The sequence below is a fragment of the Rhyacophila brunnea genome, unplaced genomic scaffold, assembly GCF_057557595.1.
Source record: "Rhyacophila brunnea isolate RB1 unplaced genomic scaffold, BYU_Rbru_1.0 scaffold_20, whole genome shotgun sequence".
Taxonomy (NCBI): domain Eukaryota; kingdom Metazoa; phylum Arthropoda; class Insecta; order Trichoptera; family Rhyacophilidae; genus Rhyacophila; species Rhyacophila brunnea.
In genome coordinates, this window is record NW_028232860.1 from 3,784,642 (window position 1) to 3,803,572 (window position 18,931).

The window sequence follows — 18,931 nt, forward strand, 5'->3', positions numbered from 1 at the left end:
GATACAGAGTTTGACGAAAGTTTTACCATCGATGTCAGTGGCATACCAGCCGTGGGGGGGCAAGGGGCCCTGGCACCCCAAACATGAAAATTATCAGAATGATTTTAGACATTGAAATTGAAAGCCAATAAACTATACCTTGGGCTTAAACAAATAAAAACACGGCAAAAAAATGATTTTAATTTCTAACACAAAAACACTAATGCCGGGTTTCTGTAGAAACCCAATCCTTAGTGGAACTGTCAAAAAAATCTCGGTTTCCACCCGAATTCCGGAGCAGTGGCGCACCCAGGATTTATTATTGGGGGGGGGCCGAAGGAGGAGAATGGACATTAGTCCCATAGGCTCTTTTTCTTCTTCATATTAATATTTTTACATAATTTCACAATACACGGCGATAAATTTGTACAGTTTCTCCTAGTTTTTATTAAATTGGAGGCATAGTGGCGGTAACCGTTGAGCGTGTCATCAGCGACTGGCGGATTGGAAGTGAACAGCGACCATGCTGGACATGTGTACCTAGTATGCTTAAACATTACTTAAATAATATCGGCTGTGCTACCCGCTTGGTCTAGAGCAGTGTTTCCCAAACTGTGGTACGCATACACCCTGGGGTACGGGAAGAGTTTGGTGGGGGTACGCGCTGCACCGGGTTATGGCTACGCCTGGTGCAACAAGCATTAATACATGGATGTTGCTAGAAGGTTTATCGCATGCGGAAGAAAAGCAATTGTTGGAATTATTAGCTTCAGACGGATTCTTGCAAAATAAATATAAGGAGTGTACTTAAACATCATTAAGGTTGCAAATGCAACATGTGTATCCAGTTTTAACAGAGAAATTCCTGAAATACATTGCATTTTTCAACTTCATATCTATGTGAAGTTGCTTTTTCAGCATTTGTAGACATTAAGTCAAAAAAAGGAACAGCCTTTGGGTTCAGGAACAGCCCTCAGATTAAAATAAAATAAAATCATCCTTCTCATGGTTTATAATGAATGTTATTTTTTATAATATAACTTTTATTTATATTTCTGTACCTCAGAGGCAGACGGATGCAAGTGCCAAATACCCAATTGTTCAGGAAAGCCAGAAAACAAACAAAAACAATTTTTATTTTAAACGAATACTCATAACTCCCAAGAAAATATACGTAGATTGATCATTATTTTTTAAATTCGAATTCAATTAAAGTACTTCTGGAATATGTAAGAAAGGAAGAAATATAAAACAATTGTATATCTAAAAAATAAAATAAAAAACGTAGTATGGATTTGCATCCTTCTGCCTCTAAAGATATTTTGTTAATGTGGACTTGTGTCTTATTTATCTAGCCAAAATAAAACAATTTGTAAGTTAGAAAAACTTATAGGTATAAATATAACAAAGCAAAAAACATTTATTTTTTTAAATTTTATTATGTCATCATCATCAGCCTGAATCTATTCACTGCTGGATGAAGGCCTCGCTACTCTCCAAGCTGATTCTACTTCTCTCGGTCGTGTGCATTGCGTTGCCATGTACTTCCGCAGAACTTTATCATTTCATCAATCCAGCGGCCTCTGGGTCTACCTTGCGGACGTTTTGTACTTCTTGAATACCACTGGATGACTAGATTTGTCCAACGATTGTCTCTTCTTCGAGCTATGTGTCTAGCCCATCTCCATTTAAAGCTTTTAATAAACTCTATTACATCGCAAACCCTTGTCTACTTCCTTATCCACTCATTCCTCTTTTTGTCCTTTCGCGTTATGCCCAGGATGCACCTCTCCATACCACGTTGTGCTACTCGTATGTTTCTGGATCTCTCTTTGATCTCGTTTTCTGTGATCACGGGAAGCACACAGTGGTTGAAAACTTTGCGCTTTAGGCACAGTGGAAGGTCACTTTTGAAGACATTATTCAGGCGCCCAAAAACACTCCAGCCTAGCTTTACTCTGCGAACAATTTCATCAAATATACATCCATCTATAGACACTTGTCCCAGATTGATGTAGTTTTTCACCTGTTAGAGCTGAATGGCATTGATGAGGATCTCTTTTTGACCCACAAAGCAGTTGAACATGACTTTCTTCTTTGATACATTTATTTTCAAGCCTACTTTGTTGCTTACTTCATGAGTTCCTGCATTCTGCTTTGGAGGTTTTCTGAGTCTTGCAAACTACTATGTATTGTCATCGGCAAAGCGCAGATGACTCACGTATTCTCCATTTATGGGGACCCTTGCCATTCCAGTCAAGTTGCCTTAAAAGTCTTCAAGGGTAGCTGTAAATAGTTTAGGTGAGATCATATCACCTTGTCGGACTCCTTTGCTGATGGTTTATGGAGAAAATATTTATATATCACCCGGGGACTCCTTGATTTATGAGTGCATCGAGTATTGAAAATTTCTTTATAGAATCGAACGCTTTCTCATAGTCTATAAAACCCATGGATAGCGCAGCTTGTATTCCTGTTACCGCTCTGATTTCTCTGATGACTTGGATATGGTCCATAGTTCTGTATCGTCTTCTAAAGCCGGCTTCTTCTCCCGGCTGGTTCTCGTTTAGTACATATTGCAGATTATTGGATTTGCATTTTTCTGCTTCTAAGGTAGGTATGGCATTTGCATCTTTATGCTATTCTTTATATCTTTTTTATTATAGCAACTAGGACTTTCATCTCTCTGCCTCTAATAAATAAAGCCTTTATGCTGACGATTCTTAAAAAAACTCATTTTCCCCAAAAACGGAGTTGCATCCGTCGGCCTCTGAGGTACAGATTTTATTATGAATGAATTTTATTTTTCGTTTATTATTATTTTGTACATGTACTACAAAAGGAATATATTTTGATTGTTATTAAAGTACTTATATGCATTTTTCTTTGATGAGGAGTACTCAGTGTTACGAAAATTATAGAAGGGGTACACAGATGTCGAAAGTTTGGGGTACACTGGTCTAGAGAGCTACAATATTTATGCCGAATTCCACCGAAAAAATGTTCTTTTGATTTACATCACCACCGTAGTGGGTGTAGTCGTTCTTTTCGCCGAATGTTTATCGCAGATTTTTGGTTTTTTAATATAGAGGTTTCAAAATATTAATTGAAAATGGACAAAAAAAGTATTATTGCTTTTAAATTATACACAACCTACTCAATACAACACAGCCTAATATCTCGTTTATCGGTCTTTTGTCTATTACACTCGGTGTACCTACACCATGGCCCCCACATCCTGAAACGGGCCCTCAGGCTAGGGCAGTGGTCGGCAAACTGCGGCTCCTTGGCCCCTTGAGTGCGGCTCTGCCACAGATGCTCTCTGCCATATTTGACATGGCTAAAAAGAAGAAGCAAAGAAAATGGAAGAGGATAACCGCAAATGTAATGTTGAATAGACCGAGACTTCGCGTTTATTCAAAACTTAAATGGCTTACCGACCTTTATTTATGTGTCGGGAAAAATTAGCGCATTCAAATTTAGAGAGATACTACAACTAAAAACTCGTAATTTTGCGCTAAATATTCTGTCGATGATGCAAGGAAGAAAGCAGCTGAGAAGAAGAGTCAAGAAAAATAAAGTTCTGAATTTAATTAGGTAATATAGGTTATTAATAAATAAGATCATTATTACGTATGATATTCAGTTTTATTCAGTGTACCTACCTATAATTTAATTAGGACTTAAAACTTTAACTAAAGTTCATTAAGTAAATTAGCAGTGTACCTACTTACTACCTACGCATATAAGAAATTTGGCTCTCAAAAGAAATCTCAATCGTTGTACTGTTGATATTTGGCTCTATTGACTAATGAGTTTGCCGACCACTGGGCTAGGGTATTTTACGGGCCCCCTATCCACCGCTTAGATTAAAGACAGTGTGAAATACTACATTAACGTTTTTCAAATTGTGTTTTAGTTAAAATTGAGGGTACTTATACAGTGAATTATTGGCAATTTTCAATACATCTACTTTAATAATGGAGCTGTCGAGTATCGACACATAATAATCTGAAAATATATTGGACAATTATATAATTTAAAATGTTCATAGTCATGAAGTGTAATAGCGCCGCAGACGACTTTTTTTACTATTAAAGATAATTTATGGTGTGTGTTTATCTCACTTATCTGGTCAACCCGACACGCCGGCCCCCCACAGCCCGGGCCCCCAGGCTAGAGCCCTGTCAACCCTCCCAAACAATCACCTATACCTCTCCAGAATTCGGGTGGACACCGAGAATTTCATTAGGGAACGGGTTTCTAAAAAAACCTGACATCAGTGTTTCGAAATTTTTGTGTAAGAAATTAAAATCTAAAAAATTTTACTAAAAAGGGTGCTGGAGAATTACAAATTATTTTTTGCCGTGTTGTTTGTCTAAGCCCAAGGTATAGTTTATTGACTTTCGATTTCAATGTGTAAAATCATTCTGATGATTTGCATATTTTGGGGGGGGCCAAGGCCCCCTGCCCCCCCCCCCTGGGTGCGCTACTGTTCCGGAGTGGTGTAGGTCATGGCTGGGGAGGGCTGACAGGGCTCTAGCCTGGGGGCCCGGGCTGTGGGGGGTCTGGCGTGTCGGGTTGACCAGATAAGTGAGATAAAAACACATAAATTAGTTTTAATATTTTAAAAAAGTCGGCCTGCGGCGCTATTATACTATATGGCCATGAACATTTTAAATTAAGTATATAATTGTGCAATATATTTCCTGATTATTATGTGTTGATACTTGACAGCTCCATTTTTAAAGTAGATGTATTAAAAATCACCAATAATTCACTGTATAAGTACTCTTAATTTGAACTAAAACACAATTTTAAAAACGATAATGAAGTATTTCACATTGCCTTTAATCTTAGCGGTAGGTAGGGGGCCCGCCAAATATCCTAGCCTGAGGGCTCGTTTCAGGATGTGGGGGCCATGGTGTAGGTACACCGAGTACAATAGACAAAAGATCGATAAACGAGAAATTAGGCTGTGTTGTGTTGAGTAGGTTTGTGTATAGTTAAATGCACTAATACTTTTTTTGTCCATTTTCAATTAATATTTTGGAACCTCAATATTAAAAAACCAAAAATGGACGATAAACATTCGGCGAAAAGAACGACTACACCCAGTAGTCGGTGGTGGTGTAAGTCAAAAGAACATTTTTTTGTCAGTGGAATTCGGCATAAATATTGTAGCTCTCTAGACCATGGTTTCCCAAACGATGGGTCGCGAGCGAATATTGAGTGGGCCCTCGCCACTGTATACATGAATTTAAAAAAATAGGAAGTGATAAATTTGATATTTCATTCAGCAATTCCTAAAAATTGAAATAAACTTAAGTTACGGAAAATATTGTGATAATTCGCATGTGAGTGTTTCGTGTGTGAGTTCGCATGAAACGAAGCGACGGAAAGTTGTGAGAAAATATGACCCTGCATATCTAAAACTAGGATTCACTTGGAATCATGATACGATAGATCCGCGTCTTCAATGCATGATTTGCTACGATATATTAGCGAACGAAAGTATGCTCCCAAGTAAGTTGACGCGTCATATAGAAACAAAGCATTCCAACGATAAAAACAAGCCAGTAGATTTTTTTCAACGTAAATTGTTGAATATGAAATCTTCAACAAATATTGTTTCCCATTTCGTTAATATTAATGAACATGCTGTATATGCCTCGTATCTCATTAGCTTAAGGATTGCCAGATCAGAAAAGCCTCATACCATTGGCGAAGATTTAGTATTACCATCGATTAAAGATGCTATTGGGTTTGGAGAAAAAGAAGTTAAGGAAATCGAGCGCATACCACTATCCAATAATACGGTTGCGCGACGAATTGAGGTCGGATTTTCGGCTATGGTTAACATTAAAACTAAATACCGAAATAAATTGGATATATCAAACTCACTGCGATTAAAAGTAAGTAACTAAAGTTGAAGTTGATGCTAAAACTGTAATTAAGAAAAATGATAAACAAATACATCCTTTCCATTGAAATAACTTTGTAAAAAAATCTTGCAGGTGTAGGTATTTAAGTAATATTTTTTTTTATTTAAGTTGTGTTTCTTATTTCAACAGTCTTTCATTCATATTGGTAACACTTCAAGTAGAACAAGCATTAAGTAGTTCCACGACTCGCCACTAGGGAATCTGAGCATTACCAATATTTATGCCCTCTTTTCTCTAAGACAGCTAAGAGGTGGGTCCCAAGATTGGAAATTTTTGTTAGATGGGTCGGAGCCCAGTCAACTTTGGGAACCACTGCTCTAGACCAAGCGGGTAGCACAGCCGATAATATTTGAGTAGGTAATGTTTTAGCATACTAGGCGCACATGTCCAGCATGGTCGCTGTTAGTCACTTCCAATCCGCCAGTCGCTGATGTCACGCTCAACGGTTACCGACGTTATGCCTCAGTGCTCGAAATAGAAAATCTTACGAACCGGAGCGCTGAATAATCATTCAAAAATATCAAATTAATTAATAATGTTAAATATTTTTCGGATATCACAAGGGCGATATGCCTAATAATCAGGGTTTCATTTATACTTGAAGGGGCTCTGCGTTAATAGACATTACCCCCCCCCAATACAACATTAAAATGTAGTTTTTTTTAAATGGGTACACTCATTTTTGAAAAAACACTTGTTTTTCGTAAATTTTCTTAGAATTGGGCTCTTATCTTAAAAACTCTAGAAGCTCGTACATTTGTGTATTCCTTCGCTGCAAGATTCTGGACCTGTAGCCCCTTTAGCCCTTTTTGTAAACACACCTGAAGTCCGAACAGCCTATATTATATTATAGACCTTGTAGGACTAATCATTAATAAATAATACACACGTTTTGTCAGCGCCGCAGTCGAATTTTTTTCCCACGAATCAGTTCTTACAACTTTAAAAACTATATACCTATATGCAATATTATCTCAATAACAAGAAACGGAAAGCAATTTTCAAAGAATCTACGAGCCGGAACGGTATCTTTTAGGCGCTCCAGTGCGTTCCGGTCTATTTCGAGCCCTGTTATGCCTCCAATTTAATAAAAACTTGAAGAAACTGTACAAATATACCGCCGTGTATTAATTGTGAAAATATGTAAAAATAATTATATGAAGAAGAAAAAGAGCCTATGGGACTAATTTACATTCTCCTCCTTGCCTCCCCCCAATATTAAATCCTGCGTGCGCCACTGATCGATGTCCATTAAAAATGATTGTTTACTTTTTTAAAAAATTAATTGGATTTAAAGTACTACGTCATAGTAATAAATTCAGCTAAGCCGATAATAATAGTTTGCAATCAAGGTCTTTTGACAATATTTTATACCTAATTACATTGCAATGATTTATAGTTAAAAGATGGTTATTTTAAATTTAGTCAATTATATAAGTCAATATGGTCCAGATTATTTATAGATAATGAGCTAAAATTTCGATAAAGACAAATTATTTCATATACTGGCAAGTATTAATTCAAAATTATTAAGCGCCAAATATTATTTTTGTTGTCAGTTTTGACATTTTCACATTTCTTACCTGACCCGTGATATTGTGCAATAAATAAACGAGTGGTAAGAATCTTTTAATGTTGTATTAATTTATTGCATTTCGTACATATCTATGAGTCAACAACTTAATATCAAAGTCGTAATATCAAAATAATGTCGGTTCCGTTGTCAAGTGTCACGACATGACAGTAACTAATCAACAAACTATATGAAAACTTTATTATTGCTACTTTGAATAAGTAGCTATTCGAGGGTGTGAAATCAATATGAACACGTAACAAATTTGGCACCCCGTTATTTTTAACTTATTCAGTTGTCATGACAACAAATTGTTTACTGGTAAAGTAGATAAAACGTTTAGTGGGAACATTATGTACCTACCTATACATCATAGCTCCATAGCTATTGTGAATTTGCGTGCCTTGGCACTTCACACGATAGTAATGTTGTCACGATAATGTATTTTGTATAAAACTTGACAATATAGAAGAATAAACAAGCATGTCGGATGAAAAGGTTAGTAAATAACAAAATAATTTTTTTTTTGGCAATCTTCATAAGTAAATGGATATTATTATTTATTGGATTATTCTTTGGGTTTATGTAGCAGATAGTTACTCCATTATTTTATTACCATCTTTGCCTGTTACTAGAATTACCTGGTATTATGACTGTATATAAGAATATGGTACAAGTCGGTTATGGGGAAGCCAGGTCAGAACCGAGCTAATTGTCATAGCCGATTTTGGCAAAATTTTTGAATTCAAGAATGAAAACCTAACCTAACTTAACCTAACCTAACCTAACCTAAACTAACCCAACCTAACAAATAATCCAGTATATCGGCTATTTTCAAAATGTGTTTTCGGCTGGCTTCCCCGTAACCGACTTGTACCAAAAGTATTTATGATCAAAATTGTGGAAAAGTATGAAGGTTTTAATCCAGCAGTGGGTTAATGACAGCCAATGACAGGCCAGGACTTATTGAAATTAATCTGCCAATTATTTTTAAAAGCCTATGGTGGAGTAGTTGGTGCGCACCCATCCCTGAAGCCACGAGTGGGGGATTGAATCCCGTGTCTGATGAAATTTAATACTTATTGTTCTTTTAATGTGTGTTTGATCCAGAGCAAGGACCCAATGGGTTGGGCGAATAGCTAACAATCATTTCTTTCCACTCTGTTGAAGGCCCATATTTTTATACGGACATGATATTTTTTTATTTGAGTAAGTATAAGCTATATGGGTTGGGCGAATAGCTGACAACCATTTCTCGTTAAAAAAACTTCCACTATGTTTAAGGCTGATATTCGTCATTTAGATACGAAAATTCGAGTAGAGGCTTTTATTCTGTAGGTCATGGGTTGAATCTCACGGCTAGGTCCAATTCAAATCTTATTTTTTCAATCACCATACATGAAACCCACAGATCTAGTCCAGGTCCAATTCGGTACATTTTTTCTTGTGGCTTTTTTTTGAGATGGTTACAAATTTATTTTGCTTCAAGAATACAATGACACGCCAACCGAGACATGTAAAAAATTGGGAAGGCCTTCATTAATAGCTGAAATCATAATGATTGATTATAACTTTGTTTCTTTGGCGGCTTACTTCATATGCCATATTTCTTACTGATACTGTAGGATGAAGGTATCTCCAATAATAACTCAAAACAATATTATTTTTTATTTTAGAAGAAGCCTCTACCACTGGAGAATGCAGAATTCTGTATAGAATTTATGGGTACTTTTGTCGTGAAGTCGCTAAGGTTTAAACCAGAAAAATGGCAGAAAATGTTGCAGGGGGATGAAAAGGTATTTTTTTTACTCTGTGTGGATTTATAATAAAATTTATTTCACCACAATTTCATAAAAATCAATTTTTTAAATTTTGATTTTATTATTTATTGAGTATTGGAGTATCATTGCATGTAGAGATGATTTTGCAGTCTAGTCCCTGCTGAGTTAAAATCAATTTATCAGATTTTTCAATTACCATGTAACATGTAACAACTGAAGACGACGTTAGACAAAGCTAGGATTGTAAAAAATGGTACAAAACTTATAGCGCCTGTACACATGCATGGAATTACTGTCGGCAATTGTGCTTATTTTAAACTGTCACGACAGTAACTGTTTACACGTAAAATTGCTGACTGTCTCTTCAATCTCATTCTTCAAGAGTAAGCGAGATGCGAGGTTGTCATTTTATACTGCTATCTGACAGGTCGTTTTGAAAATCGGAGCTCAAAATGAGTAGTTCGTTTTTTTACCGGCAGGTTCGCTACGATTGCGCAGGCGCAGATCGAAAATAATCTTACTGTCGGATTGGAAATTCGGAATCTTCCAATCTTGTTTGATTTATGCTCGCAATCTTGCCAACTGCAGAATAATACATGTTTCCCCATACATTTTCTTACTGTGCACAGTACATCCATGCACGTGTAAACGGGGTATTAAATCAATTAGAATTTTAATTCAAATTCAAATTTGATCAAGTGTCCTCAGTGGATAGTATTTAACTTGACATGTTTTTGTATTATGGTTAGGAGTGTCTGGGATACTGTCACCTACCTCTGTTTTATTCTTGAATACAGTTGAATGGTTAATAGTTAATGGTAGAAATAGCGGTGGCTTTAACCAGTCAAGAACCCTACTTGCGGCACCAATTCGGTCCCATTTATATTTTAGATAAAATTCATCTTGTCTCTGGAAAAATGTGTCAGTGAAACACGGCCTCGATGAGTATCTTGTGGGAGCAGCGGCGAGTTTCCTTGACGTAGATGACGCAATCGATTCGTCGGAACACATGAAAGGCAGCCTCGAAACAGTTCAAACCTGTCATACAATCAATAAATTAAACTATAAATTTAAACATCTCACAAATTTAGTATAAAACTACCCAAAGCGTAAAAAAGTCTTTGCAAATGACATCAAAGAAGCCCATAATATGTATAACCACTCAAACAGATACAAAAAATGAACAATGACTAATAGTAAGGATGTGATTTATAGTTTTTATTTTTCTATCATGGGGGGGTTTAAAATTAGTCAATGCGTTGGGCCTCTACGTCCCTAAACCCACCACTATGTGGGAGGGGTGATAGTAGGTGCCTAAAAATGGTGAATGATAAAATAAACATTTCATAATTATTATTAATTTCTTAAATATACATGTAACATCATAATTATTTAGTAATATTTTGAAAAATATAGTAATATATTGTTTTATAATTTGACATTATTCTATTCATTAAAAAAAATGTTATCTAGGAATGTCTGGGAGAATCATTCTATTAGCCTTACTAAATCAAATTCTCTAAGCTATTTTTTGTATGGTTTCAAATTTAATGATTTAGACTTTAGAGGAAATTAAAATATTCATGAAGGGACTAGTTTTGCTAAATTTTGTTTTTAAATTTGTAAAATTTGAGTACCTTTCTGACATTTTGTCAACAAAGTGCACTTGGAGTTTTGGTAAACCCGTAAAAAAGTGACCAGTTGGGAAACCACAGATGCCGGGATTCTGCATAATATACAAAACTGGAAAAGGGACACAGAAGACCGGTCTATAGTAGAGTAGGTCAAAGCTTACAAACATTGAATTACAAGTTGTTCTTAGTCATTCCTTCTGAATTTATAAAATTGACTTCTTTATCTTATTATGATTTTTGCTGCAGATGGCTGTGATGAATTTTCTTGAAAATGGCAGCATCAGCATGATCACCTTTCACACGAGCCAGTCGGGGTTTATTCAACCGTACATTGGATACTGCCCGAGTTCCAGAAGTAAAGTGGCTTACTTCATTAGGAACATTGCTGAACCTATCACAAAAGATAATATCAGAACTGTAAGTATGGATTCATAATAATTCATTAGTGATATAGAGATTGTTTAATAATTATTATTAAACAAAAAATGGCCTAATACCTACCATAATAGATGTTGACAGACCATTTTGCAGAAAGAGCTCGCCGCTAAAAAGAGAGAGGAGAAGAAGAAGAGAATGCCGCCTATTCAACGCTTGCATTCCGACGGTGCTGCTTTACGGTAGCGAATCATGGCACCTTAACAAGGCTCAGAGCAACCGTATACTGAGCTTCGAAAACAGATATTTGTGACGGATACTGGGTGTGCGGTGGTAGAGGTGGTTTAGAGCAACGAGGAGATAAGAGAATGCACCAAGCAGCCTCTCATCATGCTGAGAGTGAAGAGGCGACATTGGACCTGGCTCGGCCACGTGCTGCGGATGCTAGAAGAGAACCCCAACCTGGCTTGCCTGTTCTTCAAGCCGACTGGATTCCGGCGTCCTGGAAGTTCGCTAAATACTATCTATAGAGTGTATACGGCGAAGCTACGGGATGTTGGTTTGACCTGGAACGAAGCAAGAAGACTGGTGAGCGACAGGAATTCTTGGAGGCACTGCGTGGTGTCCATATGCTCCAATTAACGGGCGGATATGGCCGAAGAAGAAGAAGAAGACCATAAATATCGTCGCTCCATCATCGCTCCTTAGCGGAGCATATTGGTTACTACAAGGTGGTAGCTGTAGGCTCACAGACCGATTAGGTCCTTACACTGGATCCAATACACATTGTAAAACAATATGCATTTCTTGATCAGCCACGGGTTCGAACCTCCCACCCACGGCTTTGTATTTATACAAAGATGACCACTCTACTGACTAGATCAGGGGTGGCGAACCTATGGCATGCGAGATGAATTTGCACGGCACGCGAATATGAAAACCAATAAAAAATTTCAAAAAAGTTTTACAAATTAATATAAGTACTTACCTACATATAAAAAAATTATGACAACATAGCCATGCACTTTTCCTTCGCTCTTTTAGTATTATTTTTTACCAATTGACGCGCAGATCGCATTGTACAAAAAATAGGAAGCAAAAAAACGAGTCGACTGAGAAAAATTGTGCAACCTGTGACCGGCGGTGAAAATATTGTCCTAAAAAAAACGAGCTGACTGCGAAAAATTGACCAACCTGCGGCCCTGCTGCGAAAATATTTTCCTAAAAAAATGAGCGAACTCTTTGGCACGTCAGACGAAAAATATTTTTTGGGAAATTTTGGCATGCATATGCAAAAAGGTTCGTCAACGCTGGACTAGACTGTTATGGGTGCATACATAATAATAAAATATCAAATTTGGGAAATAGTTTATAACTGCAATTTTTCAATTTGTCAATGTATAGAATATTGATTTTACTTTGGGTACCAATTCAACAACATTAAAACGTTGAGGAATTTCCACCAGGTGTTATAATACAAAAAGTTCCTCTAATTAAATTTTCAGCTCTTTTGATTGACTAATTAAACATTCTGTAGAATTTAATATAATTTGTATAAAAATTATGTGAAATGGAATTCTACCAAGTAAATACTAAAATTTTGGTTTTAGATACTTATTATCGGAGAATTGTCAAATCAAACCATAAGCGAACTTGCTGTTCTGACCGAAGAAATCTTGACACCACTGCTATGTAACCCCAAAAATCATCACGGTTGGCCAGAAGTTGTTATAGATGATGTCAAAAAACATGTGTACAGTTTTAAAAATATTCTATATCAGGTGGGGTGATTTTCAAATTTTATTGGAAATGTAGGTAGGGATGGTAGCATTAATGATTAAATAATGTGGAATGTTATGTTTCTGGGATCATCTAGTGATAGATTTACGAAACATAAAATTAAATTCAATTAGCTAAGAAATTTAGAAACAATTAGAAAATAAATGAATATTTTAAATAATTTAAAATATACATAATTTCGAAAACACTTCTGAGAAAATATATTATAACCAATAGAAAAAATCTTTTTGAAAAAAGTAAGACACCCCGCGGGAATTGAACCTGCATCTCTTAGGTATCGCGCCCACGCACATAGACTACATCATACTTAATTGCAACAAATTTTAACTAATGGCTTTTAATATTCACTGAAGTGCTTTCCAAATTGAGCTACTATTGGCGATCGGCTTTTGTATTTTAAATCAAAGTAGGTATTACTTTTTTAACTTACTTGAACTTAATAATATTTTTTTTTTGCGGTACCCGAGAGATGCAGGTTCGATTCCTGCGGGGGGGACTTACTTTTTTCAAAAAAGATTTTTTCTTTTGGTTATAATATATTTTCTCAGAAGTGTTTTCAAAATTATGTATGTTCAATTATTAGAATGTTACATTCTTAAATCTTGTGAATTATTCGTTGGATAAAAAAAATAGTTAATTAAGAATTTAAAATGTAAACTTTCAAGATAAAATGAGAGCTACAATTTCAAATTCATCTAATCGAGTTTTAGTATTGTCACAATTTCAGATTAATAATTGAGATGAGTATTGGAAAGTGAACATTAAGTATGTATTAACATTACAGATTCGAGGCGATATGAACAGTCAAGTAATGCTTCCGTTGCCTGTCGGTGTGGAGAGAATCTACCAAGTTCAAAAGGATTGGGTTAATACGTATGTACATACTTAACACAGTTTATTGTTAGTTAGGTACGTTAAATGATAAATTACGGGCAGTAGACCCATTTCACATTTGGTACTTTGCACAAGTATATTTAGTTATGTACGTATAAAGAAAAATGTGATCTTCTTATATATGCATTTTTAGTATACCTAAGTAAAACTCAGCAGGTGTTTCCATTATATAAGAAACATTTTATATAGGTACTCGTAAAATATTGGCCTAATGAACCCACGATGGCCACGCGGCTTAAGCGTTGGCCTATAGCGTCGTGGGTCTGACAAGTACACATATTGTTTTTCAATTTGTGTATGAGTCAGAATATGGACCTAAAAGGTTGAGCAAGTAGCTGACATCCATTTCTCGTAAAAACAAAATCTGTTAATAAAAACCTCTTCTCTTCTAATGATCTTTTTAGAATCGGACATGGTCGAAAGAAGAAAGAAAGAATTAAAGAAGAAGACATGTTTTTTACATGATTTATTTTTTTAATGAATAAAATTAATTAACACATATTATTATGTATATTGTCGAACAAGAACTTCTTGTCCATGTGTTAAAACTGTTAACTAATAAGCACCTCCTGTGCAGTTAATCGCACTTCCGTTTTCAAATGAGGAACGACCCCAAATTTATCATTTTATTTTACGCTTCCGTGGTGTACAGATATATCAATTTACATATTTTGATGCTTTTTATAATAAAAATATGTCTAAAACGATCAGGAGTGATGTTAGAATTATTATTAGTGAACTTTGGGTTTATTGCGAAGAAGAAAAGGAGTTGCATCTAAAAAGAAAGCCAATACATTATTTAAACACGCGTTGCCGCCATGACAGGTACGTCACAGAGAAGTTTTCTATATGCGACTACAGTGACTTTCTGTTATCGACGAGATCTCCTTGTCTGACAGTTGTATATAGTATATACTATTATATTATGTGTGTGAATTCAGTCCTGCAGCATCATCGACGTAGCCTGCTTAACAGACTTGTTTCACCATGTGAGATAATGGAGGGATCACTGTACAACGCGTATGATTCTCGCTACATGCGTGTACATATCTAAATATATTCCCTTCAGAAATAATGTCTACTTGCTTTCTCTCATCCTTGATGAGGTTTAACACTCTGTTCCGTAAATCAGTCTAGTTCTGATGGGAGTTTTATTCTAACTTCGTTCTACCGCATGTAAATATCGTTTTTTCATATTTTTCTAAAAGGGGCGGTGAAGTTATGGACGTGTATCTGAAAACGAATATAGAAGGCGCCGTTATCCAATGGGCAACGCAAGTAAACAACGTTTTAAAGGAGGACTCGAGGATTGCGTTCAAGAAGGCGCAGTTTCCACTGCCCATGGCAGACATCAAGTACTGGTCATTGCGGTTAAACAACCTCGAAGGAATATACTCTCAGCTACGGGACCCTCGAGTCAAGTTGATGGCGAAATATCTGGAGCTGACCGACAGCGTATATTTGCAATGCTTCAAAACTATGCTTACAAATTTGGTCGCAGGTGATTTCTGTGTGCTAGAGAAAGGAGGCGTTACGTCTAAAATCGCTATTTTTCAGGAGAGCCAAAAGAAGATTTAATTTTGGACAAATTTGTATAGGAACTTCAATGTTTCTAGAATTTAGTAATTCAGAGGTGTTGATTCGACTCATCCTTTTTTTCATTTGTGTATATATGTATTATAGTTAATTTGGCATAATTAACTAATTTTTAGATTTTTAAGACTTACCGCCGTCTTCTTTCCGCGCACAGATTTATCCACTTTAAAATATGTATCACTAATAATAATGTTGATGAACATAGATAATTTTAAAAATCCTCAAAAAATTCTTGGACTGAGTGGGATTTTTTAAACAAATCTTTCACTTTCCGGGTGAATGCTCTTGAGCAATTAGGCTCCTAATATTTCCACAAGGTGTTTTGAATTTCATCAAGAAATGGCCACCGACCATACTACTAACTTGATTTATAGATGACATCAGTGCATCTATTCTATACACAAGGCGGCTATCGAGGGTAGTTTTATCATATTTATGTATTGAGGTATTATATTAATTGTTACAATAAGTTAGCCGTCTAAACTTGACAAATTCAGTCTATCTCGCTCTAAAACTTAACACATATAAAGATGTGCTATTAAAACATAGCACTTTTTGACAGTTCAGACGGTTAACTTATTGTAACAACTGCCTCAATACATAAATATGATAAACTACCCTCTATAGCCGCCTTGTGTATAGAATAGATGCGCAAGAGTGATTAAAATTTTAGGTTAAACCAAGTGGGATTTGAAAACATGTAGCTAGCAAAAACATGCTGATTACCGCACGCTGTTTTCACTTTTATTGCGTATGGGATTGTCCATTAATGATATCACACCAGTTTGGGTAATTTTTTGACCCCCACATTTTGTTACATATCTTGTACCCCCCTACCTACATTTCATCATATTTTTGAACATTTGTTGATCGATTTTAATATAGTGTTACCACGGAATATTTTATTCTTGGAAAAATATGAGTATACGTTGTTGGTGTTGGTCACATTTTCTACAACCATCTCGTCCCGTAATCTCATCGTCACAAACTGGTAGATCCTGTCCCCTTATCAGAATGTGACGTCATATGAAGTGCTTACTATCAAAAGCGGCTAAAACGGTTTTATGCAATTTTGAGATAAATTGAAATAACTTAATATGTTATTTCAATTTATCTATCTTTAACTATCGTTTTAGCCGATTTTGAAACTAAGGTAGATTTTTAATAACATGTCGATATATTTAGTCGAGTTTTGAAATTAAAACACAGACCATACTATACAACTCAAAATACTCGAAATACCATTTTAGCCACTTTTGAAAGTAAGCGCTTCATATATGAATGACCTCTATGATTGCATTTTCAAACTTAGATCCAGTGGCTGCCGGCAGCAGTCAGTTAATCTAGTAAAATTTTTGTGTATCAAAATTCACGATAGGAAGCGATCATTTGGTGACACTACTGAAATCAAAATCAATTTTTTTATTACACCGATGATATTATTCAAGTTTCCTTTCAATTGACTACGACACTGGGTAATATAATCTCTATTACTATTACTAACAGGTGTTGGTTATGAAGTATGACTGAAAAATGTTTTACAGGTGTGGTGGAAGCCCGAGATATAGTCCTTTATCAAAAACCTTTGGAGTACCACTTCACAACATTTGAGAATACCAATTTTACCGAAAGCAAACCATTAATAAGGCCAATGTTTCATTGCATCGGCCTCCTGTGGGGGAGCTCTCAGTATTACTGCACGACGGATAAGATTGTCGGTAAGTCATTACTTAATTACCAGCTGAACTGTTCATAGATGCAATCGATCAAAAGATTCCCTTCATTTTATTTGACAATGGCAAATTTTCCATTTCTGATAAATATGGGATATTTATGGACCTACACAATTTGGAGGTGTTATAATCAATGACATTAATATGGACGAAGCATCTGGAAAAAAAAATGACACTCACTTTTTTGTCGGGTCTGCCGAATGGCATAATCTGTTCTAACGCCATTACAATAAAGGTGATATTGCTATAAATTCCCGATGCGTTTTGTCGGGTCTGCCGAATGGCATAATTCATATTTTAATATCAATATCGTTCGCTCAAATGAACATTGACACTAGAAACACTGTTCTAAGGTCATTACAATAAAGGTGGTATTGCTATAAATTCCCGATGCATGATATTGCATAACGGAAATTGCGAAATTTTGTCACGTGTTGTCTATCTATACATGTGCGAATGTCGCTATGCACGAATTTACTTGCTAGCTACTGTACTGAGTGTGTTGTCCATTAATAATGTCATTGGTTATAATAGACTCCTAATGAGGATCGTTTAAGACAATTCGTCCCTTTTGTCTGCTGTCTTGACGAAAACGTGTTTCATTGTGGACACAAGAGTTTCACCTGTACCTATATTAGAATTGCATCTGGTGTTGCATGGTTTGTGGAGTGGGCAGGTTGTCTTCAGTATTTTACTAATCTTGCAAGTGCTCTTAAGTAATTTTGCATACCTATTTTACTTTTCTAGTTCTACTTCAAGAAGTGTGCAATATGATGATACAGAAATGCACTGACTCGTGTGCCCCGACCACGATTTTTTTTGGAGAAGCCATCGAGCAAGTGGTCAAAATTAACGAAGCTATCGGGATAATGGAATATTTCTTGTAAGTGTAACATATTAAGTTAATAAATCACTTAAATCGTGTTCATCATTGTTTCACATGCTTGTCAGTATGCCTAGCCCCATACATTTTGTCTGAACCGTAATATATGGGTGTTTCAATGTGCTGCTGACACGTGTTTGAACCGCCATTGTGACCCCGATGAAATCACTTTGGAATGGTGTTAGTGTCATTTGAAAGTAACTGGTTGCGCTTTTTGCAGTGGACTGTAATTTGAAGATGTTTGAGGATTACGGATCTAGGGGTGGGGGGGGGGAGTTTAGACAGGATGCCAGGCACTGTGGGCACATGCACCTTTTGTGTTGAGAGGGCTGGCGCGTTGGAGCTGGTTCGGTGTTCACGCACTCACGCACTGGTAAACGGACGGTTCGGAATGTCACTCTCACGGTATCACTGGGATTTCTTTAGGATAAATGATGATGACAAGTTCAGGACGAATGGACGCGACTTTCACTCAAACCATATCAGATTTGGCCCAACGAAGTTCGAACAGATGCGTTTTGGATGAGTCAATTAATCGCCGCTTCGGTCGTATCGTATCAGATAGAGCGCGATAGAGTCTTAGCTTTAACAAGCCTAGGAAGTCTTGAAGTAACTGAATGTAACTACAATCAGAAAGGAATGAGGGCCACCATAATTGGCCCAACCAGTAACAATACTAACACTTGAGTGACATATTCTGCCAGAAGAATTTGACACCATTCTACATTCAACTTAATT

The 18,931-nt window shown here is 36.2% G+C and overlaps 1 protein-coding gene across 1 annotated transcript in view; it reads left to right on the forward strand.

The window, feature by feature from the left end:
• Nucleotides 1-7,481: 7,481 nt before the first annotated feature.
• LOC147071096 (dynein beta chain, ciliary-like) overlaps nucleotides 7,482-18,931 on the forward strand; it is a 103,559-nt gene continuing 92,109 nt past the window's right edge. Inside the window, exons 1-8 of the mRNA XM_085948683.1 lie at nucleotides 7,482-7,995; nucleotides 9,174-9,293; nucleotides 11,159-11,329; nucleotides 12,898-13,068; nucleotides 13,872-13,960; nucleotides 15,190-15,482; nucleotides 17,122-17,295; nucleotides 18,058-18,193. Coding sequence (XP_085804809.1) covers nucleotides 7,981-7,995; nucleotides 9,174-9,293; nucleotides 11,159-11,329; nucleotides 12,898-13,068; nucleotides 13,872-13,960; nucleotides 15,190-15,482; nucleotides 17,122-17,295; nucleotides 18,058-18,193 — 1,169 coding nt within the window. The 5' untranslated portion in view covers nucleotides 7,482-7,980. The remainder of the gene's footprint in view (nucleotides 7,996-9,173; nucleotides 9,294-11,158; nucleotides 11,330-12,897; nucleotides 13,069-13,871; nucleotides 13,961-15,189; nucleotides 15,483-17,121; nucleotides 17,296-18,057; nucleotides 18,194-18,931) is intronic.